The sequence below is a fragment of the Camelus dromedarius genome, chromosome 31 (assembly GCF_036321535.1).
Source record: "Camelus dromedarius isolate mCamDro1 chromosome 31, mCamDro1.pat, whole genome shotgun sequence".
Classification (NCBI taxonomy): Eukaryota; Metazoa; Chordata; class Mammalia; order Artiodactyla; family Camelidae; genus Camelus; species Camelus dromedarius.
Genome location: NC_087466.1, coordinates 17,044,406 through 17,072,269, shown reverse-complemented (window position 1 = coordinate 17,072,269; position 27,864 = coordinate 17,044,406). Strand labels below are relative to the sequence as shown.

Genomic DNA, 27,864 nt, shown 5'->3' with positions numbered 1-27,864 from the left:
GTGCCACGTCGGGGATCCGCTCCCCGGGAGCGCGCACTGGCAGCAGGGGCCCGAGGGGCAGCTCCGCCGGGGGCGTGGTGGAGGCGCGAGCCCGTCCCGGGCCCCGCCCCCCCCGCGCCTGCCCATTGGCGGCAGAACCGGGGGCGGGGAGAGGCCTGGGGCATCGCGATCCCCGAGGCCTGGGACCCAGCACACGCCGTCCGCGCCCCGCCCCGCGCACCAGCTGCACCTTCAGCATGTTGCGCAGCGCCGCGGTCGCGGCCTCCCGCTTCGGACCCCGCCTGGGCCGCCGCCTGCTGTCGGCCGCCGCCACCCAGGCCGTGCCGGCCCCCAACCAGCAGCCCGAAGTCATCTACAACCAGGTGAGGCCGCCGGCCCCGTCCCGGCCAGCGCTTCGTTCTCTGCGGGGACGGAGCCCGCCTGCTGGGAAGGCCCGGGGCCCCTTTGGGCCTCAGTTTACCCACTTGGGGCCCGAGTGGTTTGCTGCAGTTGCTCTTTCTGCACACCCTCCCTTCCCTGCCTGTGAGCGGTTTGGCCCTCTCGCCACTTCTGACACCTAAGTTCCATTATCTGGCCGTGACTTTGGCCGCTTATTTGACTCCGTTTTCCAAGGCTGACTCTCGGGGTTCCATCCTCCCCTCGATCGTCCTCGGCTTTTGAGCTTCTTAATCGCCCCTATATCTGCACAGAGTCCTCATATCACCCACCCAGGGGACATGTCCATCTAAGACCCTCTTTGCAGGAACCTTTTCTGTCTTCGGAGTTATCTCTTTTATCCCTTGACTCATGCCCTCTTCCAAGGAAGGCCAAAAGGAAAAACAAGAAAAGGAGGGGTCCTTTTCAGCCAAGGTTCACCAATTCGCTAAGGGAGAGGTCAGGCCACTCGGCGTCCAGGCGCTTCCAATGAGGAAATTGGGAAAAGGTGGGGACCTACGCCACTGAGTGCAGTCCCCAAATGGTGACGGCGCCTTCCAAAGAGCTGGCTTTCTTTAATCAAAGTAAGGAATGGCCTTCCAGGATAACACCGATTACTAGTGCCTGATTTCTTGCTCAACTACGACTTAGGAATATTTTCTCTTTTGATCTGTGAGTTTGGGTAAAGTGCTGGAATTCAGAGGGGGAACTGGGCTATGAAAGTGTTCCTTTTGTTTGTGCAACAAGTATAGTTCCTGCCCTTCCATTTCTGTAAAGTGGGGAGGAGGTCAGAGGGCCAGCACAGAGCCTCATAAACCCAGTGGGCACTTACAGGAGTAAAAGCTCCTATTCTCTGTGCACATCCTTTGTACCTGGCACCAATCTAAACGGTTACCTGTGTTGTCATTTCATCCTTAAAACAGCCCCGGGAGGTAGGTACCGTGCTTATCTCCAGTTTACAGATGAAGAGACTGAGTTACAAAGAGGTTTACTGAATCTGAAGTAAGTGGCAAAGTTGGGGTTCACATCTAGGCTCCCAAGAGTAACTGATAACCAGAACTTCCTATGGTACTACTGATGCAACTCTGGGTGGGAATAAAGGGATCACTGCTAACCTGGGATGCTGTAGAGCCGTCCCCTGGCTGACTGGTTTCTATCGGGGACCTGCTCTCTGACCGAGAGCTTGGCTGCAAATCTACACACAGGCCATGAGTGAAGGTACATCTATGTGATTTAACGGATATTAGGGAAAAAAGATAGAATAAAACACACATGCATAACACAAGCCAAAAAGGCAGCGCCTGCTGCTTCCTCGGTAGGCTACTTAACCATGCTTGAAAGACTTGAACATCAAAAAGATGTAGCAGAAATATTCTCAAGGGAAGGGCGGTAGCACTCCACGCCTTTGTAGCCACAGGACCTAATTAAGATTACGCTACTTTGTGCTCACTTGGAGGTGAGGAAACAGGTTTCAAACGTGCACACAGTCCTGGCAGATAGCACATTTAGTTTGGGAATGTAAATTGAGGGAGCAGAGTAGAATCTTTCTGAGGCTACTTTTCTTTATCAGATTTTTTTTTAAGATCATAGAAGTAACCCTTGCTTATTGGGTACAAATGCAGAGAGTACATGAAACTTCCCACCTACCCCTGTGCACTCCTTCCAGGAGCACTGTTAACTGGTAGGTCTGTGGTCTTGCAGACATTTTCTTTGCATTTGTGTGTGTGTGTGTGTGTGTGTGTGTGTGTGTGTGTGTGTGTGTGTGTGTGTGTGTGTGTGTGTCTGTAAGAGAGAGAGCCCATGAGTGAGTGTGCATCAGATTTTTTTTTTTTTTTTTAACATAAACGAGATCATAGCACTTACCATTCTGAAGCTCTGTCTCACTGAACAGAGTATCTGGATTATCTTCCTATTCTTAGCTTACTTATTCTTCCTAAGGGCTGCAAAGCAATCCACATGAGCATTACACTCTGCTGGAACTGGTCCCTTTTAAAGCTCCTTGGGGTCGTCTTCAGTGTTGTATTGTTGCAAACCCTGTGGGCAAGAATGCCAAGACTAATCCTAAAATTCTGAGTCTCTTACCAGGGGCTCTAGGTACAAGCCAGATCATATGCCTGGAATTTCCCTGGGGGTTATTGGTCCCTTGATGTTCAATGAACTGGTCTGAAGTCTGGAGCTTCCCCAAAAGGAGTTCTTAAATAGGCTTTGAAGTTGCTCTTGTAGGCCCTGGGTTTTCTCTCCTGAGGGCACCTGGGGAATGCTGTATTTCAAGCTTGTTGGTTCTCTCCTTGGGGTTGGGGGTGGGGCACAGGCAATAGGGCTTCTCCTTCACACCTATATTTCCTAACCCAAAAGAGGCAGAGTTGGGTGGTCTGGCTGACCTTCCTGGGTCCTCTTCCCTCTCCTTGTCCTGTGTGGAGCTGCAGGGTTGGGGGAGATCTTCTTGGCTGGCTTAGGAAGATTTCAGGACGAGTTCCACCTCCCACTCACCTGCAGGGACCTTTATGGCCGGTCTTCATGAATATCAACGTTTCTCATCCTTGGTGGGTTTTAGGGACACACCTCTGTCAAGGAAACTGATTTTCATTTTTCATTCTTTTTTTTTCTTCCCTGACTTGGAGAGTAATTAAGATCTGTAAAAGGCAACTCCAAAGAAAACCCAAGGGACTGTGGTTTCGGCAGAGTAATTTCTCTGGATGAGGCGTGACTAATTCTTTTTTTTATTCTTCAACATCACCAATTTATGTTGATTGATGATAATAACTGTTGACAAAAACAATCAATAAACAATCAGTAATAAGAATAGGAAAGAGTTTTATTTGAGCCAAACTGAGGACTAGTCCGGAAGCCCGCTTCTCAGATTACTCTGAGTTGTTGCTCTGGAGAAGCATGGCTTCCAGCACAGTTTTGTATCTTGTCAGAACAAAGAACGTTAAACAAGTCAGGGTTACATTTCTTCAAGGCTTCAGGAAAAAAAAAAAAGAACAGACCAGCACGTACATAAGGAGTCAGTATGGCCTTGGCTCCTGGGAAGGGAGTCTTATCATCAAGGGATTAGTAGCATTGGCATCCCAGGAGGAGGGGCATTTAATTTTTATCTCTAACATGGACATACTTTACTTCTGGTCAGTTTGCCCTTTTCTTTAATAATCAAAGCAGATGTATAATACATGTCTGATAGGCCACAAACAGGCTATTTTAGTTAGTATAAAATTCAAGTTAACTCATGTATAAGCCAGAATGACTTCTCTAAACAAGTATAACAAATAACAGGTTCCCTTGCTTGTTCCCTGAGTGGGGGTGAGCTGATCCCTTAAATGGGGTGATGGTGGGGGCGGATCCACCCGTCAGGCCAGAGGGGTGGCCTGGGTGGTTGGCCTACCCCATTGGTGGTGCTGTGTGCAATCTTTTGTAATAGGTTTAGAAGGATGGGCATTAACTCTTCTCTGAATGTTTGGTAGAATTCCCCTGTAAAGCCATCTGGTCCTGTTTTTGTATCTTCCTGTTCATAATTTGCCCCAACTGGGCATGTACACAGTTAATTTTAGTCCCTTATAGTTTCTGTGTATTCTGTTGCTTGAGGAGACATCTGTCCAGGTGCAAGCACTGCAGCAAAGGGTCCCAGGTCCCAGCCTGTCTCACCCCCAGTTCCAATCAACAAAACAGACAGTAATTCCTACCCATGGGAAGCTTGCATCTTGGAAGGTGGAAATAGACAAATAAGTGAAATGTGAGGAAGGCAATCAGTGTATATGGAGAAAAATGAGGCAGGAAAGGGGGGATATGGAGGGTGGGGTGCAGTTACTTAATTCTGTACTTCAGCTGCTGTATCTGCAAAATGGGATAAAAATCCCATCTACATGGTATAGTTGCTGTGAGGATAAAAGAGGGTCAGTCCTTGCACAGCCCTTAACATGTGCCTGGCTGTATCTCTGTATTTACTGAAGCCTTAAATAGGAGATAACAGTGATGCTGTTGAGCTTACAATATAATGATGATATAACTCCATTTTATGTGGGAGCTGTTGTAGTTGTAAGTTGTTTCCTGAAGGGGTGAGCTAGGTTGCCGTAAAGTTGAATGGAAGTTTGGGATGAATTAAATTTGTGTCTCTATTTTTAGTCTCTTGATCACAAAACTCAGAAACTAAAGAGAGAACTGACCAAAAGGGAATTAAGAAAGGATCTCCCTATATAGAATTTTCTGATTCAAACAGTAATACATCCTCAGTCAAAAAGTCAAACGTTACAGAAGTGTGTTTTGAGGTGGAAATACTGGAAATACACATGGGCACATAGAGATGTTTGTTGCCACATGTTAGCAAAAACCAAGAAATAAGCCAGCTTGTGTTCCATGAGGAAATAGATAAACAACATATGTTAACAGTTATAGGAAGGAATAATTCTTTTTGAAAAAAATTACTTATTTACATTAAAAAAAATTTTTGGGGGGGGTAATTAGGTTTACTTATTTGTATTATTTTTAGAGGAGGTGCTGGGGATTGAACCCAGGACCTTGTGTATGCTAAGCATGCGTTCTACCACTTGAGCTATACTGTCCCCCACAGGAAGGAATAATTCTCTGCATGCAGTAGTTAAAGGAATTAGCTGGAGCTGTATAAATAAATGGATCTCAAAAACAATGTTTCAAGGGGAGGAAATGTACACCACTCTGAGAGATGTAAACTAATTAAACCCACTACCAAAGCAAACTTCCCACTGAATGTGGATGGATAAAGCTATATATAAATGGATAAAAATGTTCTGGAAGGAAAATGCTCCTTGGCTTGATGGCTGAGTTACACAGGGAATCTGCATGTGGCTAATGATTCAAGGGGAATTTGACTTAAATGTTTTGTTTCTTTAAAAATTAGTAGCCTGTAAGCTAATATAAAAACAACAACAAAAAAGAAAGTGGCAGTCCTCTGATGCCCCACCCCTGCAGACAATCACTGCTGACGAGCAGTATATACAGAATAGGAATTTGATTTATCTTGTTTTCCTTGGGAGAGTCTTTTGTGTTAGGCAACCAGTGGCCTGGCGTGACTATATGCCAAATGAGTCAAGTGAAATATTCCCCACGCTGATCGCACTGGTTTAATTGCTTGTTTAGGAGTTTTAAGATCCATTGTATAAACAATAGATTCAGGGAAGCCAGGGAATCTGAGGATTTCACTGGCCCCACCTTGGTTACTTCTGCTTCTATTATAAATGAACATGAATGCCATTCAGTATCTCCTGCCTGCCTAGGACGTGCTGGGAACATGCTGAGCCACAGGTGACTGGGTTATAAGAACGTTTGTGGTATTGAGGTCAAACTGAGACCAGATGTGTGTGTTGTGGACACACATGTGTCCCCTGATCCTATAATCATAATTATTGATCACTTATGATCTGTCAGGCCCTCTTTGCCTGATAACTTGTACCTACATTTTCACCTTTCATCCTACTAACAACCTAGGAAGCACATCCTATCTTATAGATTATGAAACCAGAGTTCAAGATTAGTTCTGTCCATCTCTATCACATACGCCCTTAGCCACAGGCTGTGCTGCCTCGTGACCAGGCCCTGTGGTCAAACAAGGATGTAGATTTTTATGAGACAACTGGATTGAATATTTGAAATCAGATGCGAGGAGCCGAGTTTGTGTTCACATTTGTATTCCCAGCACCAAGACTGGAATATAATCACTGCTCAGTAAATATTTATTGAAGACATGAATAGTCGTCCCTTATGAAACTGTGTTTACAATTTTGTTCTCTAGTAGCAAGCCACTGGAATCCAGTAGTTCCACTCCAAAGGGCGTCTTTGCAAAGAATATGGGAGTTAACATGAACAGGTTTGTGGGGACATGCAGGGAGTGATAAAATGGACCAGAAGAATGGATTATAGCAAGATAGAGATTGCCAAACCATAAGCCCATTGGCACATTGACAAATTGAAACGGTGCCTGCCTGGGAAACAGTCCACAGGAGAGTTGTCCCTCCCATCTTGGAAGTGGTGAAAGTCCAGAAGGGGGTGGAAATCCAGGAACTGGGACCAAAGGCCCTGGGGGATGAGGAGGGGAGGGGAGGGGAAGGCTGGCGTCAGGTGCCATAAGTCTCCAGCAAGTCTAGGGGAAGTGGCTGCCCTTGGCTTTAACCCCAAACTAACCCTGAGGTTTCTAGATGATTGTATGTAGAAGTGTGAATGTGTGTGGCATTCCGTGTTTATCTTGAGCATTTCTCCTTAGGACTGTGTGATATGAAAGACAGCATCTGTTTTCTCTTAGATATAAATCGCCCAACTGTTACTGAAAATGCCAGTGCCAGCAGGAGTCACCCCAGGATAGAAAACCACATTTGCTCACTCACTCTTGGGGAAAATGACATACTCCAGGGATGTAAATTTCCTTGGTAACAGATCCCTAATTCTTTCATCCATCAAAGTTTGAAAATAAAATTTTTCTAGAATGTGTCCTGCCTCTGTAAATTGGAGCTATTGGTATTTAACCTTTTTTGGTGACCTCGGGCAGTTTATGACTGTCCATTGCCATGAGGTGGCGGTGGCACCAGAATATCGCTCTGTCCTTGCCTTGGTTAGGACTCCTCCCCAGGGTCCTCCAGTCCCCTTCTCCCAGCTCTGCTGTCCCTGCCCCGGTTTCTAAGCCACCCTCCCCCACACCAAGTTTCTGTTTGCAGTTCCTAATCCTCAGGGGCCTGGAAAAAAGATATCTGAGGCAGCCAAGGATCATGTTATCCTCCAGTCAGCAATTCTAATTTTCATATGGTAATCTGCCCCAAGTTTGCAGAGATGCACGTCAAAGATGTTTGCTGCAGCAGCCCCGTCAGGAATACAGGCGGATCTCATCTTACTGCACTTCGCAGATACTGCGTTGTTGTTTTTTTTTACAAATTGAAGGTTTGTAGCAACCCTGCATTGAGCAAGCCTGTCAGCTCCATTTTTCTAACAGCACTTGCTTACTTCCTGTCTTTGTATCACATTTTGGTAACTCAGTATTTCAACTCCTCCTGTCAGTTAGAGGGGAGGATGAATTGTTGAAAATTCAACAGTGGAGAGTGACTCAGCAAATCCAGGGCATTGAGAGGCAGATAGGTGCCAGGGAGTGGTCTTAGATCAGGGGCACAGCGTGGGCCCTGCCCAGGGAGGAAGGGGTGAGGACTGGGGAGTTTGACCAGATTGGCCCACTTTGCCACTTCATATCTGATCTTTGCAAAATAACAATAAGAACTTTTTCCGGATGAACTAATTTAGTATGCTGCTGTGCAGGCATCTGGAGTGATGTTGTGATTGTAGTGGTGAGACCCACTGTGTGTAGGGTCCTGGCTTTGGAGCTTTACATTCCTCATTGAATTTAATCCTCACATCAGCCCCCAGATGTATTATTCCCAGGGGCTGATGAAGCATCTGGATATGAGAGGACTGGCCCAAGGTCACAGCTTGTGAAGGGTAGAGTCAGGATTCGCATCCACGTCTGTCTGGCTTAGAGGCTGGTGCTTTTCACAGCACCCATAATAAAAAGTCAAAATCAGACTTGCAATAGGGCAGTAAGTACACCATGAGGATGGAGACTAGGAAACAAGAGTTCTGACCTCCTTGAAGGCAGACGTGGGCTCTGACTGGAGGCTGGAGTTGGGGGAAGAACTGGGCAATGAGCACAGGCCTTGGAGTTCTGATGACCTGGGTTTAAATCCGAGCTCTGCCCTCACTGCTGTGTGATCTTGAGCAAGTAGCTTGACTGTTCTGTGCCTCAGTGTCCCCCACTGTGGAGAGGATGAAGCTCACCTAGGTTTGCTGTGAGGTTTAAATGGGAATAAGCCAGGTGCAGAAAGCTCCTGGTACCAGCGCTGCCACATAATGAGTAGCTAGAAACAGTCATTCACCATTTCCATGACATGCAGGTGGGCAGGACATCCTTCCTCGTGGGACTGGGTGAACCGTCCTGGTCAGCTAGGGGGAAGGGGTTGGAGGGAACAGTACAGGACCAGCCAGGCTCACCCCCCACCCACCAGGGCCTGCCTCCCTCTGGAGCTCCCTGACCTCTGGCTTCTAGTGCTTCAGTGAAGCTGCTGGGTGTGGGACTGTGAGACCTGAGCCTGCACTCGGGGTGACAGTGGGAACAGATGTTCAGAATGGTCACAGAGAGCGTGCCAGACCCTCCTCCTGCTCCGAAGGTCATCAGGAGGCGAGGCCGAGTCTCAGAGAGGGGAGCGTGTGCACAGGGTAGGGCTGAGTCCAGCATGAACTCGGTCCACCTGGCTTCCAGCCTGAACTCTTTCTGCGACACCCTTCTCTCCACTGGAAATGACCTGCTAGCTGCTTCCCCCTGAGCTGAGGGCATCACAGGACCCGCCCTCCTCTCTGACCCCATCTCCTAGCACTTCCTCCCGGTTCGCCAGTAACTCTAGCTGCCTGTTTTTTTTTTTTTCTCAGATACACCACTTGTTCCTGCCCCAGAGCCATTGCACTTGCTGTTCCTGCTGCCCGGACTCATCCTCCTTTTCTTCTGGTGGCTGGCTCCTTTTCATCAGTTGGGGCTCAAGTCAAATGCCTGCTCCTCCGAGAAGCCCTCCCTGACCACCCCAGCTAGAGTTCTCTCTCCTCCCTCATTTTAATACTCTCTGGATCCTGTTTTTCCCCTTTGCACTTAAAACTGCAATCTGAGGTTGCCTTGTGTACTTGATTGTTTATTTATTTGTACCCACCAGAACACCAGCTCCACGAGAGAAAGGTTCTTACTGAGTTTAGTTCCCATGGTGTCCTCAGCCCTAGAATGGTGCCGGTGCATCACAGGTGTTCACTAAGTATTTACTGAGTGGATGAAAGAATAACCTAACCGGGTTCTCACAACAACCCTCACAGTAGTGAGGCAGAGGACAGGGGGTTGCTCATTCTTTGCAGCTCCTCCTAAGCAGAGGAGTCGCCTCTCCTTCCTGTGAGTCTGGACTGGGCCTGTGACTCACACTCATCAATGGAATTTGGTGGCAGAAATGAGGCCATGTGATTTCTGAAGCTAGCTCTTAAGAAGCCTTTCGGCTTCTGCCTGGTGTCTTGGAACACTGGGGAAGCCAGCTGTCACGTGGGAGGCCCGACTAGCCTGCGTCTGCCATAATGTCAGGAAGCCCAGGCTGCCAGGTGGTGCCAGACAGATGAGTGAAGAAGCCAGCTCGCACCTGCAGCCCCAGGTGCCCTTGCTCTGCAACCACACGAGCAAGCCTTGCCCACCTGAGCCCAATCACTGGACACAACTTTGAGAGAGAATGATAAATCACTTTAAGCCAGCAGATTTTGAGGTGACATTACACAGCAATAGATACAGATAACTGATAATGTAGGAACGTACTCTTCATTTTTCAGGTCAAAGAAACCAAGGCATTGGAGGGTCAAGTGACTTACCCACAGCACTTGGCAGACTGGGTGCTCCAGCTCAAACTGTCTCCACGCCTGTGCTTTTAACTTACAGGCCACATCCCTCTGAAGCTAATTCACATTTGTACTTCCTGATTTTTTTTTTTTAACATCGCTGGTGGTAGTGTCGGGAGGAGCGCTGGTCCTGAGGACTTTCTTCCTTCTCGTTGCAGATCTTCATAAACAATGAGTGGCATGACGCCGTCAGCAAGAAAACCTTCCCCACGGTCAGTCCATCCACCGGGGATGTCATCTGTCATGTAGCTGAAGGGGACAAGGTGAGAATTGGTGACTTAACCTCGGGGCAGGGCTGAGCCGGTTGGAGATGGGCAAGGATGGTTTCATTTTTTAATTTTATATGTTTTTGTATGGCTGAAACCTTACCATGTGTGTATTACTTCCATAACTAAAAAAATGCCAATTAAAATTTTTGAGTAAGTAAAGCCACAGAAACTCTTCCTTGTAGACAAAGGTGCTAGATTGTACCTGGGTTCAAGAAATCATACAGTTGTGGAATTGTAGGCTTGGAATTGAATTTGAGAACATCTAATCCAGTCTCTCCTTTCCAGACCTGGAAGTTGAAGGTCAGAGAAAGGAAGTACACAGCTAGATGGAAATCTTGTTGAGCAGAATTGGGGTCTCCTGAGATCTAGCTCTGGTGTCTGTCTTGTATTTTGTTTTAATTACATATACTCATAGTAATATAAAAACAGTAATATTAATTTTAAAATTTAAAAATTGGACTTACAGTAAAAAATATTTCATTTTTTTAAAATAGAGAAAGCATTAAAAATAATTCAAGAATGCCTCCTGCCCTCTGCTTTAAGACAGTCTTCTATATGTACATTTAAGGTCTTACTCCCTTTCGTAAAAGAAAATGTGACTACTTTTTTGGCTCATAGGGTAGTCTGATGGTAAATGTATTTAGTATTAATGAAAACCATGCTCCCCACCTCCTGAGACACATCTCCCTATATGGAAAATGCTAGCTGTGTTCATTTTATTGCTTCCTCAAGGAGAGGGAAGCTGGTTAAACCTGCCTTTGCTGGAGACTGCCAGTGGTCTTAGAAGGCATGGTTCATTCACTAGGCTTGCTTTGGAAGGAGGAAGGGAAAAACAGCCAGTTCTAAGCACTTACCCCGAGTGCCTCTCCTTGCAAAACTCTTGGGGCAATTTTGAAATGGAAATCCAGGAAAGAAAACTGCCAGGATCCTCACTCCCACTGTGACTCCTGGGAGGGAGAGAAACCCTACCACTTAATTCTGAAGCTGGTCAAACAGGGCCCTGTGAGGTTGGGAGGGACTGTTTGGGGCATTTTCCACATGGGCATTGACTGAAGCCCCTGTGGGGTGCATTTGGCAGCGGGGCAGGAGGTATTTGGAGGCAGTTATTGCTGAGAGGGCCTGAGCTGCCTTGGTGGGTGTTTTCCAGGAAGACGTGGACAGGGCAGTGAAGGCTGCCCGGGCTGCATTCCAGCTGGGCTCGCCTTGGCGCCGCATGGATGCGTCCAACAGGGGCCGGCTGCTGAACCGCCTGGCCGATCTGATTGAGCGGGACCGGAGCTACCTGGCAGTGAGTTCTCAGCCCCCTCCCCTCTCATCCCACAAGGTGAATGGGCTCAGAGCATCCTGTGGACAGCCAGGAAAGGGCTGCATTACTGACAAGTAACTGGTTAGAATGGCAGAGGCTGGACACCTTTGGGGTACCCCCCTACACCAACCTGGGGAGCCTCTTAGTGTCTCCTTTGATGCAGTGAGTTTGGCTAAGAAAGGAGGCGATTCAGGGGCTAAGGGGACCATGATGGGGAAGCCTTCCCAGGATAAAGACCCTCAGGGATGGACACCTCTCCCAGACCCCCTTTGTATGGTGGGCCTTCTCTCTGGCTGCAGGCAGCGGAAGAAACCAGGAGGCAGTACCCTTTCCTCTCCCAATCCATACTGCACACAGCAGCCAGAGTGAACCTTCTAGAAGCCAGATTATACCATGGCACTCTGCTCTTCACCCTTCCATGGCATCCCGTGTCCTGAGGATAAAATCCCCCCTCCACATGGTCTACTAGGCCTTGCCTGGGCTGGCTCCATCTCCCAACTCATGCTGGGCGGTGGCCCTCACACACACAGCTCTGCTCACCAGCTCTCCCTCAGCTTCCTCACTGCCAAGCTTTGGGCCTTTGCACATGCTGTTTCCTCTGCCCAGGGTGCTCTTCCCTTCATCAGCATTTGTACCTCCACCTTTGCCTGGGTCCTCCCACATATCCTTCAGGTTTTAGCCTACAGGGTGCTTCTCACGCTGGAGTTTCTCCGATTGGGTTGGGCACTTTCTAGCACCCTGAACACTTGTGACTAACAGTCGTGTCATTATTTGCTGACTTTCTGCTCTATAAGCTCCATGATCTGTCTCTGTATTCCCAGCACCTAGATCTGGCATGGAGCAAAAGCTCGAAAAACTGTGTTTGTGAAAAGATTGAATGAAGTTGGTACATCCTTCTCGCATCCCCCTTCTCATGCTCCCTGCCATTGAAGAGGGAGGGGCAATGGCCCAGAAAGGCTGGGAAGTCTAGCACAAAGTTAGCCACCAGCCCTTCTCAGTCTGTGCTGAGCCCCAGTGCTGTTCATCTCCCCATTTGCTCTAATTCTTTCCTGCGTCCGCCTGTCTGCATCACCTTGTTCTCTTTTCTCAGGCCTTGGAGACCCTGGACAATGGCAAGCCCTATGTCATCTCCTACCTGGTGGATTTGGACATGGTCCTCAAATGTCTCCGGTACGGGCTCAGGCTTCCTCTTCTTTGTTCTGGCTGTGTCAAAGTGGGGAGCGTGTTGCTGGGGAGGGTAGAAGCAGAATAATGTAGAAGGATCGTAGGAGTTGGAGAAATGTGCTCTAAGTTAGACTCTATCTCATGGGAATAATCCCTCAGTCCCCAAACTGTAATTAGTCATACATACATGTTTTCTCTTCTTTTTTTAAAAAATTTTTTGGGGGAGGTTTGTTTGCAGGGGGAGGTAACTAGGTTTGTTTATTTTTAATGGAGGCACTGGGGATTGAACCCAGGACCTCATGCATGCTAAGCACACGCGCTACCCCTGAGCTATACCCTCCCCCTTTTGTCTTTCTTCTTGAGTCATTTTTGGTAATTTATGTGTTAGTTGGGAATTTGCCCCTTTCATCTAGTGTTTCTGATTTGTTGGCTTCCACTGCACATAGTAGTATAATCCTTTTTATCTCTGTGAGGTCGGTTGTAATGTCTCCGCGTCTGTTTTTATTTTAGTTATTTGTGTGTTCTCCCTAATATTCTTAGTTCGGCTGAAGGTCTGTCAATTTTGTGAATGTTTTCAAAGAACCAGCTTTTGGATTTGTTGATTCTCTTGTTTTTCTGTTTTCCCTTTCATCTATTTCTGCTCTAATCTTTATTATTTGCTTCCTTTTGTTGGCTTTGGGTTTAGTTTAATCATAAACATTTTAATGACCAAGAAATGTAAGATGAGGAATAAGAGCTTTGTCAGAGCCCCTGGGTCACAGGTAACAGGAACTCACCCAGCCTCACTTGTGCAGCTATGGAGAGTCGGGGTCTTAAATCCAGAAAGACACCGAGTCTCACGGCTGCCCCCCTGCTCCATTCTTCTCTCGATTACCCTGGCCTCTTATGTGGCCCGGCTGCCCACACCCAGGCTTGTTTCTTTCCGTATGCGTGATTCCAGCCAGACTAAGCTCCAGTCCCTCAGCCCTCATGCCAAATTCCTGGAGGAGAGATCCAGATTGGCTGGCCTTGAATCTGTCCAGCTATGGTCCAAGTGTACAGACCGCTGTGCAAATAATGGTTTTTCCCCTATGACCGTGTGGATGGATGTGGAGGGGAAGAAGATAAGTAGGGATTGGACAACAAAACAGTAGTTATCCCCATAACAGGAATTCTCAACCAGGGCAGTCACGTCTCCCCGTGGACAGTGGGTAATGCCTGGAGACCTTTTTGGTTGACACACTGAGGACAGGTGTATTGGCATCTAGTGCATAGAGGCCAGGGATGCTGCTAAAAATTCTACAATGCAGTGAATTGCCCCTCAGCAAAGGAATGTCCAGCTCCAAATGGCAGCAGTGCCAGGATCTGCAAGGATGCCCCAGAGGGAGCAGCCTGATGAATCTAAGGCAGAGCCCCAGGCCGTCCTGAGTTTTAGCAGTTTGCCTTTGTGCCGATTAAATACCTGTTTGGAGGCATGGAAACTTGTGTACTATAGACCTGGGAGGAAGGGAGCAGTGTTGCCTTAATTGGTACAAATTGGCAACTCCCTGGCTATTTTTCTCCCCAAGGTCACAAAAGCATGTTCAAACCCAGGTCAACTCCGGTCTCAGGCTAACCTTGACATTCGTTTCACGAACCCGTCTTTTGCCCTACATGTTGCATCTCTCCCCCACCGTTCATTTCCCTGAAAACCATCATGTACTACTAACACACGGCTCTTCCTTTCCCCTTAGCTCTAACTCACTGTGCTTTTCTGCCACTTGTGTCCCTCTGTGTCTGGATAGTAAATTTTACAGGGTTGGGACCCAGTCATTGATTTGTTGCTGGTGACTGTTTACCAAGTCTTAGTACAATACTCTGCACACAGCAAGTACCAGCCGTTACGTGGGTTTGCACTTTCCCACCAGAGCTGACCCATGGTTCTCAGATGCTAACCTAGGGTGCTAGGCGGTACCACAGTCACGGTTTAATAAATCTGAATGTTTATTAAAAACACCGATTCCTGAGCATCAGCCCTGGAGAGCCAGACTGAGTACGTCAGCAGTGGGTGCCTGGAATTTGGTGTTTTTCACAAGTACCCTGGATGACTCTGAGGTGTAGAGGTTAGTTACCTAGAATGGATTACTGTGACCCTAGCAGTTGGTTAATTCTTTCTGGAAATAAGCCAAGAGCAGAGACAACTATCCGAAAGACCCACCTGGACCAGTTTGAATCTTACCTTTCTGCCAGGGTTTACAGGGGTCCCTGACAGTCATTGATTAAGCTTGGATTTTCTTTTTTTTAATTTAAGTTACTACGCTGGCTGGGCTGATAAGTACCATGGGAAAACCCTTCCCATTGATGGGGACTACTTCAGCTACACCCGCCATGAACCTGTGGGGGTATGCGGGCAGATTATCCCGGTGAGTGTTAGCCTCATAAAAACAAATGAAGGTTTATTATCAGGAGTGCTGTGAGAGGCAGTGATCTTGGTCAGGCTCATTGCCAAGGTGGGAGGGTCTGTGGATGATGCTGGAAGGTGGCCTGGCCAGTGGTTGAGGACGTGGGCTTTAATAAAGCCAACCGCTGCTGCCCTGTGTGAACTCTGTGACCACGGGCAAGTCACTTATCTCCCTGGGACTCGGTTTCCTTATCTGAAAAGTGTAAGTGAACACAGTAGCTGTTTTAGGGAGGTAGGGAGGAGTGCATTCGACAATGTAGCATGGTGCCTGGTACGTAAAAAGCACTGATGAACGTGGGTTGCTAATATTATCATCCACCACCTGCCTCCTCCATCTGTCTTAAACCTACAGTTGAGTTGTGGGGGGAGCACAGGGAGTTCTGCTCTCTGGGCTGGTCCTTTCTGCTGCTGAGGCAGCTCTGGGCTGTGATTTGGGGGGTGGCTGTTCTTGATTGCAGTGGAACTTCCCGCTCTTGATGCAAGCATGGAAGCTGGGCCCAGCCTTGGCGACTGGAAACGTGGTTGTGATGAAGGTGGCTGAACAGACTCCACTCACTGCCCTCTATGTGGCCAGCCTGATCAAGGAGGTGCGTGGCTCGTGTCCATCTTGACCTCTAAATGCCCAAACAGGCCTGCTCTACAGGAGTCCCGAGGAAGGGCCCCAAAGTGGGGGCCGAGCCCCTCTGACCCCCACCTCGTACACTTCGGCCGAAGTGGCCCCCTTTCACCTCTTTTTTGCATTGGGTTTCACTGCAAGACCCCTTTCAAGAATGAAAATCGTTATGGGGGGTGGGCACAGGGAACCCCACACAACAGGTTCCTCACTGTACCACTTACAGTTCCTGAGCAGTACCCAGTAAGACTGCTCAGCTGTGTTGCGGGCAGACTGCCTCGGTTTCTCTGGGAAGGGATGCATATTCCTCTGTCCAGGCCCTTTGGAGCAGGAGGATGACTCCCAGTGTCCCTGGCTGTTTGCCCACAGGCTGGCTTTCCTCCTGGTGTGGTCAACATTGTTCCTGGATTTGGCCCCACAGCCGGGGCCGCCATTGCCTCGCATGAGGATGTGGACAAAGTGGCCTTCACAGGCTCCACTGAGGTAAGGCACCCCAGGACCTCAAGCTCGTGGTGTGTTTGGCTCAGGCAGCCCTGTCCTCAAAGGATGATACGTTCAGAGTTAGCCTCTGGGTACTGTGTCGAGGGTCTGTCACAAGACTGCCTCTGAGTAGCTCAAGTGAGGGGCCCCACGTGCGCCAGCAGTGACCATCAAGGTGGAACTCTTCGTGGATTGGTTGAAACTTCAGCTGCTGGGGGGTGGGGGCAGCATCTCATGTGGGATAAAGAGACCAAGACTGCCTAGACTTCACAAAGCGCAGAGCTGACCACCTGCCCAAGGTCAAAACACCTGTGCCGTGTCAGACTTCTTGACTGGCACTGCTCTGGTGATTAAAAAGTGTGGGCTTCACCAGAAAGAGAAAGAAAAATACCATATGAGATCGCTCATATGTGGAATCTTAAAAGAAAAAAAAAAAGAACATAAATACAAAACAGAAACAGGCTCATAGACATGGAATACAAATTTGTGGTTGCCAAGGGGGAGGTGGGTGGGAAGGGATAGACTGGGAGTTCAAAATCTGTAGATACTGACAGGCATACGTAGAATAGATAAAGAAGATTATATGGTATAGCACAGGGAAATATATACAAGATCTTGTGGTAGCTCACAGTGAAAAAAATGTGACAATGAATATATGTATGTTCATGTATAACTGAAAAATTGTGCTCTACACTGGAATTTGACACAACATTGTGAAATGACTATAACTCAATGAAAAAAGTTTTAAAAAAATAACAAAAAAAATGCATAGACAAAGATGCTCACTCCATCACGGTTCATAGTAACAAAAATACTGATCATAACTAAAAATGAACAATTACAGGCCTGGGTCAATAGACACACTCATATACTCATCATAGTAGCATATGGTTTAAAAAACTTTTAAAAAGGGTGGGCTTCAGACAGATACGAGTTCAAATCCCAGCCTTGTCATTATGACATGGGGTGATTCACTCAATGTCTTTTGGGGCTCCATCTGTTCTGTTAAAATACGGATGGCACTGTTTATGTAGTAGAGACAGGAGGTGTGGTGCAGTGGGGAAGACCATGCACTTCGGAGTCACTGTTCCAGCAGCACTTACTTAGCTGTGCGACCTTGGGCAAGTCAGCCTCCTGAAGCCTCCATTTCCCCATCTGTAAAATGGGGATAAAAACTGCTCCCACCTCATAGGGTTGGAGTGAGTGAGATAAAGCTTATGATGTGTTCAGCAAAGGTCTAGCCCAGAGTAGGTGCTCAACTAGTGAATGAATGAGTGAATGAGTGCTGCTCTGTTGTCAGGCCCTTGAGAGACAAAGACAAATAAGATGCCTGATGATTCCTTAAACATAATCTCCTTTAGGCAGGGTAGGGTGTAGCTCAGTGGTAGAGTGCGTGCTTAGCATGCACAAGTTCTTGGGTTCGATCCCCAGTACCTCTGTTAAATTTTTAAAAAATAATAATAAACGAAAGAATAAATAAACCTACTTATCTCCTGCCCACAAACAAACAAAACATAATCTCCTTGAAAGCAGGGACAAAATTCCTTCTAAAGAGGTAACTTTTCCCTATCCTTGAGTTCTTGGAAGGCTTCATCACATGACTTCAGAGAAGGCACTCTGCATAGCTGAATGAAGGTGATGTTCAAACAGATCCCCCTGAGATAAAGATACTTCCCAACGTGCAGTCTGTATGCAGTAATGGTGGTTCCAGGAGGGCAGGATGATGGCCAAGATGACATGGTCCTTTCTTTGCTTAGTCACTACCTAAATCAGTGCCTCAAGGGGATGTTGAGAATCTTGCCAAGGGGCTTTCCTGACTGAGATGCATGTGTTCATTCAGCACATCGGGTGGCTTTGTGCCAGGGTCTTGGAACATGGAGGTGAGAAGCACCCATCCTTGCCCTGTGTTGAGAGACACCATTTAAAACACTGCGTGAAAGAGGCAGGATAGCAGTTCTGTCTGAGCTGGTGCTGGACGCTGGCCGTCTGAGTGTGAATCCGTATCCCACGTTTGCTCTGTGACTTTGGGGAAGTGACTTGACCACTCTGAGCTGCAGCTCCCACATTTCTAAATCAAAGAAGAGAGTCAGCCCTACCTCTGAGGTTGCTGTGGGGCTGAACGTAATGCACACAAAGCACTCAGCACAGTGCAGATGGTACTCAGTATGCAGAAGCCACCCGGCAGTGACTCTACTCCTGTTGTTACTGTCATTGTCATCCTAGGAGCTCAGAGGGGTGGGGCAGCAATGGTAAGTGAATGGCCAGATTGGGTGGAATCCTCCAGGTCTCTTGTAATCCAACTTCATTTTGTGGGGGCTTCTGTTCTGTGTCTATGAGAGTGTTTGGTTCTTTCCTCCCACTGAGAGCTGGTCTGTTTCTGCTTCCCTACAGGTTGGCCACCTAATCCAGGTTGCTGCAGGGAACAGTAACCTCAAGAGAGTGACCCTGGAGCTAGGAGGAAAGAGCCCTAACATCATCATGTCAGATGCTGACAGTAAGTTTTCGGGGGGAGGTCTGCTATCAGCCTGCCACTAGCTGTCACTTCTGCAGTCCTCCTCCCCTTGGCTGCGTTACCACAGTGGGCTATGACCGCTGCTCTTCCTGTCTGCCACCCGGCCTCCACACTTAGAAGGGAGAGATCGAGCCTGTCTTTCCCGGCACAGGCTCTGGCACCCAGTGGGCATGGACGCGGCTGGTGGTGGTAATGGGTTAAGGGTAGCAGCCGCTGGGGCCAGGCTTCTCCTCCTCCTCTTCTCACGGCCACCTTCTGCCTCCCCAGTGGACTGGGCCGTGGAGCAGGCCCACTTCGCCCTGTTCTTCAACCAGGGCCAGTGCTGTTGTGCGGGCTCCCGGACCTTTGTGCAGGAGGACATTTACACTGAGTTTGTGGAGCGGAGTGTTGCCCGGGCCAGGTCTCGTGTGGTTGGGAACCCCTTTGACAGCCAGACTGAGCAGGGGCCTCAGGTAAGTCCAACAGCTGCATGTAGGTTTTAGTGTCCAGAGCCAGCATGGAGAACAGAAAGGGCCTTGGATTCTGAGTCAGGCAGGCCTGGCTTCAAATCTCAGCTCTGCCAGGCACCAGCTGTGTGCCCCTGGGAAGCCACATGCCCTCTCTGAGCCATTCTCATTCATAATGCCTACTTTCCCTAACTCACAGGGTGGCCTTGAGGTGGAAATTCATAATGGAAAGCCCTTTGTAAATTACATACACATAATAAACACTAGGAGCGTCTGTGTGAAGGGAACGCATGTTTCCTAGACCTTGGCCTTCCATAAAAATTCATCTGCCAGAAAGACACATGCATACCTGTTAATCCGTTTCCTCTGGGAAGGGGCGGAGGGCCATGGTATGGGTAGCGGAGGGACTTCATTTCACTTGATACTCTTCTGAACTGTTTGGTTTAAAATTAAAAAAAATTTTTTTTTACCATGAGCATGTATTCATTTTAATCAGTAAAAATACAGTCAATAATAATTACAAAAGAAAGAAACACAGTGCCTCTCCCCACCATTTCCTCTCACATCCTGGTCCTTTTTGCAGCACTGTCCTTAGACCCCGCCTGTCCTAGGCTCACTCTCCACAGGGCCCTGCACTGGCCTCCTCCAGCCACCCCCTCCCAGAGTCCACAGGATCCTGGATGCTCCCAGCTCCCACAAGTCCCTTGCACACAGCCCTGAGCCCACTTCTGGGGCCCACTGCGGCCTCTCTGTGGGTTCTGTTATCCTGAGGGTGTCTGCCCTGCTGGTGTGCACTCTTCAGGCTCCAGGGACTGGCCAAGGCAGCAGCCTTTTTTTTTTTTTTTTTAATTAATAGACTATTTTTCAGAAAAATGAGCAGAAAGTATAGAGTTCCCATGTATCCCCTACCCTCCCTACCTGCTGGTTTCTCCTGTTACTAACATCTTGCATTGGTGTGATACATTTGTTATAATTTGATGAGCAAATATTGATATATTATTATTAACTAAAGGCCACAGTTTGCATTAGGGTTCACTCTTGGTGGTGTACCTTCTGTGGGTTTTGACAAGTGAATCGAGGCATGTATCCACCATCACGGTGTCACACAAAATAGTCTCAGTGCCCTAAAAATCCCATTTGCCACCATTTTGTCCCTCCCTCCCTGCCCTTAAGCCCTACAACCACTGACCTTTTTACTGTCTCTTTGGTTTTGTTTATTCCAGAATGTCATATAGTTGGAATTACATAGTCTGTAGCCTTTTCAGATTAGGCTTTTTTTTCCTTCTTCTTCGGATTGCCTTCTTTTACTTAACAACGTGCATTTCAGATTCCTCCATGTCTTTTCATGACTTGGTAGTTCACTCCTTTTTATGGCTGAATAATATGCCTTTGAATGGATGGACCACATTTTCTTTATCCATTCATCTGCTGGTAGACCCTTGGATTGTTTCCACTTTCTGCCTATTGTGAATAGCGCTGCTATGAATCCCAACATCTCTTTTTCTCTCTTGTTTTCCTTTGTGGTTTGTGACTGCTTAATTATTAAAGTAATACAAATGTGTATAAAAATTTAATAAAAAAAGAGTTTAAAATAAAAAATAAGACTGTCTTGGTCCCCTCCATGTCCATTCCCCATAGGTAACCACACACATATAGGCATCATAGAGTTGCATTTTGGTACGTTCGTTTTAACAAAAATAGGATTATATCACATATATCGTTCTACAAGCGTTCCCCTCTCTTTACACAGTATCTTAGGCTATCTTTCTGGGTCAGCTAGTTTACAGGTCTGTTATTAATGATGACAGAATATATGGATGTACCGCTGGTTATATGAACCAGTCCCTCTATGGATGTGTACTTAGAATTGTTTTTGTTCTTTGCTTTTACAAGATGTGACCAGCCCTGTTCAGGTCCCTTTGTCCCATGTAGAATAAACTCCTAGAAGTTAAATAGCTGGTGGGTCAAAGGATATGAACATCTAATTTTTTTTTTTTTAAATTTCTAGTGTATAGCATCATGTCCTGGTCATGCATATATATACATATATTTGTTTTCATATTCTTTTTCATTAAAGGTTATTATAAGATATTAAGCATAGTTCCCTGTGCTATACAGAAGAAACTTTGAAAAAAATTTTTCTTAATTAAAGTACTGTCATTTACAGTGTGTCAATTTCTCATGTACAGCACAATGTCCCAGTCATGCACATACATACATATATTTGTTTTTATATTTTTTCGTTAAAGGTTATTATAAGATACTGAACATAGTTCCCTGTATTATACTGAAGAAACTTTTTTTAAAATCTGTTTTTATATATAGTGGCTAAGATTTGTAAATCTCAAACTCCCACATTTATCCCTTCCCACCCCCCTTCCCTGGTAACCATAAGATTGTTTACTATGTCTGTGAGTCTGTTTCTGTTTTGTAGATGAGTTCATAGTGTCCTTTTTCTTTTCTTTTTTTTTTTTTAGATTCCTCATATGAGTGATATCATATGGTATTTTTCTTTCTCTTTCTGGCTGTACATCTAATTTTTTGACCAATATTAATAAGCCACTTTCCCAAAGAGCTGTACCAGCTTACAGTCTTTTTTTTTAATTGAGATATAACTGACATGTTGTATTAGTTCTTCTAATAGAGTATGAATATTACAAAGTGTGTGTCATACCCTAGCCATCAATGCATTTTCTTACTACTTAACATTTTTATTAATCTCATTATTGAAAAATAAAAACAATGGGCTTGACACCCATTTCTTTGAGGGCTAATGAGGTTGGTGGAACCTTTCTTTAAATGTTTTTGGCCTTGCTTATTCATGATCTGTCCCATTTCCCAGCTGTCACCTTGCCCGTGTGGTTCTAAGCCTACAGCTAGGAGAGGTCTGGCTCTAGCATCTTTGTAACTCTGGGCTCCTTCTCCCTCAGGTGGATGAAACCCAGTTTAAGAAGGTCCTTGGCTATATCAAATCTGGGAAGGAGGAGGGGGCAAAGCTGCTGTGTGGTGGAGGGGCGGCTGCTGACCGTGGCTACTTCATCCAGCCCACCGTGTTTGGAGACGTGCAAGATGGCATGACCATTGCAAAAGAGGAGGTTAGCATGGGTCCAGAGCTCGGGGGAATGTTCTTAGGAGGACAAGTGGACAGTTCACTCCAGCATCTTGAGACTGTGACGCATGAGCAGGCCTCGGGCCAAATCCTGGCTCTATGCCTAGGACAGATTGTTTAAAATTCACTTCTGATCTTGGCCCTCTCCTTTTCAGCCTCTCATGGCTGCCCACGGTTGGGGAGAACATCTGAATTCTCTGGCACAGCCCACAGGCCCTGTGTGTTCTGGTCCCTGCGAGCTGTGAGTCAAGGAATGACTCTGCCTGGCCCTTCTCGTGGCCTTCATGTAAGCAGGACACTGGACTAGATCAAAGGGTTGACTTTATGTGGCGAGAATCCCTTGACCTTCTTCCCCATAGCACTCATGAACACAGGGCAGCAGCTCCATCTCATTCATTCGTTCATTTCGCAAATAATGTTTGAATGCCTAGAGCCACACGCTCTACGGGCACTGGAGAGCCAAGGGGGACCCGACGTGTGCACTCGGCCCCGGTGGAGTTCAGACCTGCTCTACTTCCCCAGCTGGGTTAAGCTCTTTAGCGGCCCTGTGAAGGGAAAAGACTACAGTGCCACCGCTTTCGTGGATAATTCAAAGTAAAGTAATATTAAAACGCAGAATCAGGGTAAAGAAGTACAACACTTGATTCCAGTCACTTACAGTCTGTTCCCCGGGACTCTTCCCTGACAGGGCTGGGAGCAGCCGCACCCCAACAGCACAGGCACACCTAGCTCTCATGTTTTGGTTTCTGAACCCCATTGCCCACTAAAAGGACCCAGGATTCCTTGTAGAGCTGGCTCAGAAATAGGGCAAGGATAGTGTAAGATAAACCTGGAACATCCTGAGATCAGAGACCCTACTTTGTTCATAGTTTCTTCAGTGTCTAGTGTGTGCCTTGCTGAATGACTGACTTACAGTCTTTTAAGCTAAATCTACATGTAACCTGTCAGTGCAGGCTTCTACCTTTCAGGACTGTTTAGAAATAAGATAAGGTATGTAAGGCCCGTGGCACATAGACCGTCACTAGCTCCCGTTAGCTTCCTCCCCTTTGTGTTCCAGTGAGTACAGGAGCTGTTGTCTCCCCTGGAACTGTTAGCGTGTGTCTAGGGGCTTATCACCACATCTGGAATCATCTGGTTGGCTCTGTGAAAGCTAGATAATAGGTGGTTCTGTGTCTGCCACGTCCACTCACTGTGCTTCCTCACCCCAGATCTTCGGGCCAGTGATGCAGATCCTGAAGTTCAAGACCATAGAGGAAGTTGTTGGGAGAGCTAACAATTCCAAGTATGGGCTGGCCGCAGCTGTCTTCACAAAGGACTTGGACAAGGCCAATTATTTGTCCCAAGCCCTCCAGGCTGGCACTGTGTGGTAAGTGCCTCCCAGCAGCTCCTTACAACCCAGGCTGAGATCCCCAAGCCAGGGCCTTCTAGAGTCCAGTGCTCACATCCCAGACTTGGGGTGCTGGGCTCGGTTCCTCCTGAGTCAGGGTTTGGTGTAGCAGATAGAGATTCCCCACCCTTCTCCTCCAGGAGATTAAACTTCCCTCCAGCACATATGCCCACGCAGCTGTTCTTGGGCAAGCAGATGGATGCCTGGGGCTCCTTACCAAGCTACAGCAAGGGCAGGAGACCAAAGCCGAGGGCCCACACCTGTGTAACACTTATCCTAAATGCTTAGCACTTACTTCACACCCACTAGGATGGCTATAATTTGTAAAACAGAAAATACCAAATGTTGACTGGGATGTGGAGAAATTGGAACCCTCACATGTTGGGGTGGGGGGATGTAAAATGTTACAGCCACTATAGAAAAGTCTGGCAGTTCCTCAGTAAGGTAAACGTAGACTCACCACAGGACTCAGAAATTCCACTCCTAGGTATATACCTGAGAGAAATAAAAATATACATCTACACACAAAAAAAGTGTACCTGAATACTCACAGATTATTCACAATTGTCAAAAGGTGGAAATAGCTTAAATGTCTATAAACCGATACAGAAAATGTGGCTTATCTGTGCAATGGAATATTCAGCCATAAAAAGGAATGAAGTACTGATACCTGCTAGAACATGGATGACCCTTGAAAAACATAATACAAAGTGAAAGAAGCCAGACACAGAAGGCCACATATTATATGATTCTGTTTATATGAAATGTCCAGAATAGGCAAATCCATGGAGTCAGAAAGTAGAGGGGCTGCCAGAGGCCGGAGAAGCGGGGGAATGGGGAGTAACTGCTTACTGGGTATAGGATTTCTTTTTGGCATGATAGAAATGTTCTGGAATTATATAGAGGTGATGGTTGCACAACACTGTGAATATGCTATAAAGTGCTGAATTATACACCTTTAAAGAGGTGAGTTTTAAATTCAGTTAAAATTTAATAATTAAAATAATTTCAAAAACGCTTAGCAGAAAGTAGCAGAGATGACTCATTAATATGGGAAGCTAGCACATGATGCACCCTGTTATTTGCCGTCCACCTGTGACACACCAGGCAGGACGCGATGACTTACGGCTTTATTTCACGCAGCTTGCTTTCTACTCCTGTGTGACTGGGATTACTAGGGTTCTGCCCATCCATTTTCCTCAACAGAATTTTACAGCAGTACCGGAGGCCCGAGGGGTATGATGCTTATTCCCCAGTCGTTACTTCTGAAATCTCATCTCAAATTGTAGGGTCAACTGCTATGATGTGTTTGGGGCCCAGTCCCCGTTTGGTGGCTACAAGCTGTCTGGGAATGGCCGGGAGCTGGGAGAGTATGGGCTGCAGGCGTACACTGAAGTGAAAACCGTGAGTATGGGCGCCTCCCAGCCCTCTCCTCTGTGCCGGAGTCCATCAGTGTTTATTGCGAGTTTCTTGTTTTAAGCCATGGAAGCTACAGAAGAGGGTTAAGAGCCAGTCTCTGTCTCTTGAGGAATAACTAGGGACTTGACCACCACTCTGCCTACACGACCCTTAGCTGGGCTTTGTTATACACCAAGTTCCATAAAACCGAAGAGGAAGGAAAAATCCTAGTGTACTGAAGCAGTAAGGAAATTCTCCTAATAAGAATCAAGCTATGAAAAAAAAAAAAAGAATCAAGCTATGGGCAGGGAGGGTAGAGCTCAGTGGTAGAGTGTGTGCTTAGCGTGCATGAAGTCTGGGGTTCAATCCTCAGTACCCTCCGTTAAAAAAAAAAACCAAACAACAAAAAACCCTAATTACCTCCCATCCAAAAAACAAAACAAAGAATCAAGCTATGAGCCATCAGATATCAAGGGCCATAAAAATACCTATGTCCTTTGCTTTTACAATTTGAGAAGGAGGAATATAGCCTGAAGAATTAATCAGAAATACCAAGAAAACTTTATTTCCATAAATACCCATCACAGCATTCTCTGTCTAACATGAAACAAAACAAAACAAAACAAAACAGACGTAACCTAAATGCCCAATAAATTATGGAATGCTAAGTAGCTATTAAAGTATTTTTGTAGAATATCTGCTGTGGAAAATGCTCATACTTTAAAGTAAAAAAGCAGGATGAAAAGTAGTACACAGTATAAGCCCAATTTAAAAACTATCTACGCACATATGTAGATACTCAGATATCTTTATCAATTAGAAAAAGACAGGAAAGATACTAAAGTGGAAATGATTTCCTCTTTACAACGAACACTAAATATAATTTGACCAGGAAACATACTCACAAGCGATATTTTAAGAAGAGAGAAGTAGGTGGATCCAGGCTTTTCTAGGATCGGAAAACAGACGGCTCAGGGGAAACAGCCCAGCCAGGAGGAAGCAGGATGAGAAAGGGGGAGCAGAGTTATGAAAGGCAAACCGTGGTCTTCATTCAGCACTACAGTGGAATGTCTGGGAATAACCTTCTGTGGTATGTGGCTCTAATAAGATACAACCTGTGTTCTCTGGAAGATCACTGGAATAAAGTAAACATGTTTGCTTGCTTATTGAAATGTTCCCAGTATCCACAAGGGGTGAGACCCAGATTTGAAACTGACATTGAGGTGTCACTGGCCTGTAACAGGTCATCGCATCAGCAGTTATGGAGCTTACTGAGGTGTGTGGTGGTGATGGGGGAGGGAGGGCTAGGACTGAGCCCCCGAGGATCTGCAGTTTCTAAGCACTGCCTGGAGGGCAGCGGGAGAGCCTGAAAAGGAGAGGCTTGAGTTGAGGTGACTCGTGGAGAAAGCCAAGCTGCCAACGCCGGAGACCTCAGGAAGTGAGATGTTGGGGGAAGCGGGAGAAAGTGTTTGAAGAAAGAAGGGGCAGGACTTGATGATGACTTGAGAGTGTTAGAGGATGCAGGCGAAGGCGGCAAAGCTGACTCAGCCCAGCACCCACTCTGTTCCAGGCACTGTGCTTAGTGCTCATGATAAAGATTCCTGTATTTTGAGCTTTAGGAACTCAAATGATGATCCTAACAAAAATAGAGATTTTTCAGAAGAGAAGTCAAGTTTGCAAGGGGGGACTGGTGAGAAAATTTCTTCCTTTAAACTCTTTTTTACTGAGAGTTTATTTGGTGCCAGAATCTGTGCTAGACTTTCTTATGTGTGTTACCTCATTTAATGCTCACAATGACCCCGTGAAGGCGACACTGCTGTTATCCCATTTCCGGATGGGGGAATGAGGCACACAGAGGTCAAGCACTTGCTCAGTAGGGAGTAAAGATGGGATTCAAGCCCACATCCATCTGAATCTGGAATCTTCCCACTTAACACGCTGAAACACCTGCAAGCTTCAGCACGTTATTTTTTCCTGGCTCTGGTTCTTGTGGAGGAACACAGTGGATCCAGGTCAGGGTCTCTCAGCCTTGGCACTATGGACATTTGAGGTTGGATGATTTTTGTTGTGGAGGCATCCTGTGCAACATAGGATGTTAAGCAGCATTCCTGACTTTTACTAGCTAGATGCCAGGAGCATCCCAAATGTGGCAATCAAAAATGTCTCCAGACATTGCCCACTGCCCTTTAGGGGGCACAGTTGCTACCCCCGCCCCCTCACTGGCTGAGAATGACTAGGTCAAGGGGAGGCAAAGTGTGACCTTGTGCAGAACACAGCCCTAGTGGTTCCTGGGATTGGGCAGCTGGCCATCAAGATGGCCCAAGCTATGAGCAGCACCCAGCTGAGGGTGCCTGCAGACCACAGGGAAGCATGAAGACGTGACAGTTTCTCTGCATCCCTTTCACAGGTCACAGTCAAAGTTCCTCAGAAGAACTCATAAAGAACCACGCTGGCTTCCTTACTCATCCAGTGATGGAAAGTTCAACGCACAGCAACAAAACCGAGAGAAATGACCCTTGCGTGCTAAAGCTCTCAAAAAAAAGAAATTCGGCCACAGGATCTCTTGGATCAAGAAAGTTCCAGAATTTGAATCAATAAAGAGGGTAGGCTTGGGGCGAAGGGTATATGGAAAACCTTTTAAACTGCAACAGTACTACTAGCTTTCAGGGTCAAATGTATTCTCCTGTCCACCTGATACATACACTTCTGTAACTTGCCTTAACAGGGGAAGAAAAAGCCATTGTTTACCATTATACTATCATTGGGGCGACAGCTAGCGCCTTGCTTTGTATTGTGAACTAAAACTCATTAAAAACAGTGTTGCTCTTCACTTTTTGGGTAATTCTTTCTCCCATCTCAATAACCGAAGGAGATGTAGTCACAAAACTATGTCGCCCCCTCTGTGCTTATGTCACTGTGTACAACTG

General features: G+C 46.8%; 1 protein-coding gene and 1 long non-coding RNA gene across 2 annotated transcripts in view; one reads left to right on the top strand and one right to left on the bottom strand.

Moving 5' to 3' along the window:
* The window catches only part of LOC135319746 (uncharacterized), a 35,051-nt gene extending 25,058 nt beyond the window's left edge, over positions 1 to 9,993 (bottom strand). The window contains exons 1-2 of the long non-coding RNA XR_010378593.1: positions 9,808 to 9,993; positions 2,278 to 3,177 (exon numbers count right to left, since the gene is read on the bottom strand). This is a non-coding gene — a long non-coding RNA (uncharacterized LOC135319746). The remainder of the gene's footprint in view (positions 1 to 2,277; positions 3,178 to 9,807) is intronic.
* Positions 190 to 27,767, top strand: ALDH2 (aldehyde dehydrogenase 2 family member). Its single transcript, XM_031442736.2, has 13 exons — positions 190 to 362; positions 9,993 to 10,097; positions 11,251 to 11,391; positions 12,500 to 12,579; positions 14,843 to 14,954; positions 15,451 to 15,579; positions 15,975 to 16,088; positions 18,477 to 18,579; positions 18,865 to 19,049; positions 21,974 to 22,138; positions 23,361 to 23,518; positions 24,829 to 24,943; positions 27,345 to 27,767. Exons 1-13 carry the CDS (start codon positions 237 to 239, stop codon positions 27,375 to 27,377), a joined length of 1,566 nt encoding a protein of 521 aa, XP_031298596.1. The 5' UTR covers positions 190 to 236; the 3' UTR covers positions 27,378 to 27,767.
* Positions 27,768 to 27,864: the final 97 nt, after the last annotated feature.

What these genes read in the sequence shown, in the direction of transcription:
- ALDH2 (XM_031442736.2), top strand. Translation starts at nt 237, where the DNA reads ATGTTGCGCAGCGCCGCGGTCGCGGCCTCCCGCTTCGGACCCCGCCTG. An exon ending in TATGCGGGCAGATTATCCCG is followed by an intron (nt 14,955 to 15,450) that starts GTGAGTGTTAGC and finishes TCTTGATTGCAG; the next exon opens with TGGAACTTCCCGCTCTTGAT. An exon ending in CGTACACTGAAGTGAAAACC is followed by an intron (nt 24,944 to 27,344) that starts GTGAGTATGGGC and finishes TCCCTTTCACAG; the next exon opens with GTCACAGTCAAAGTTCCTCA.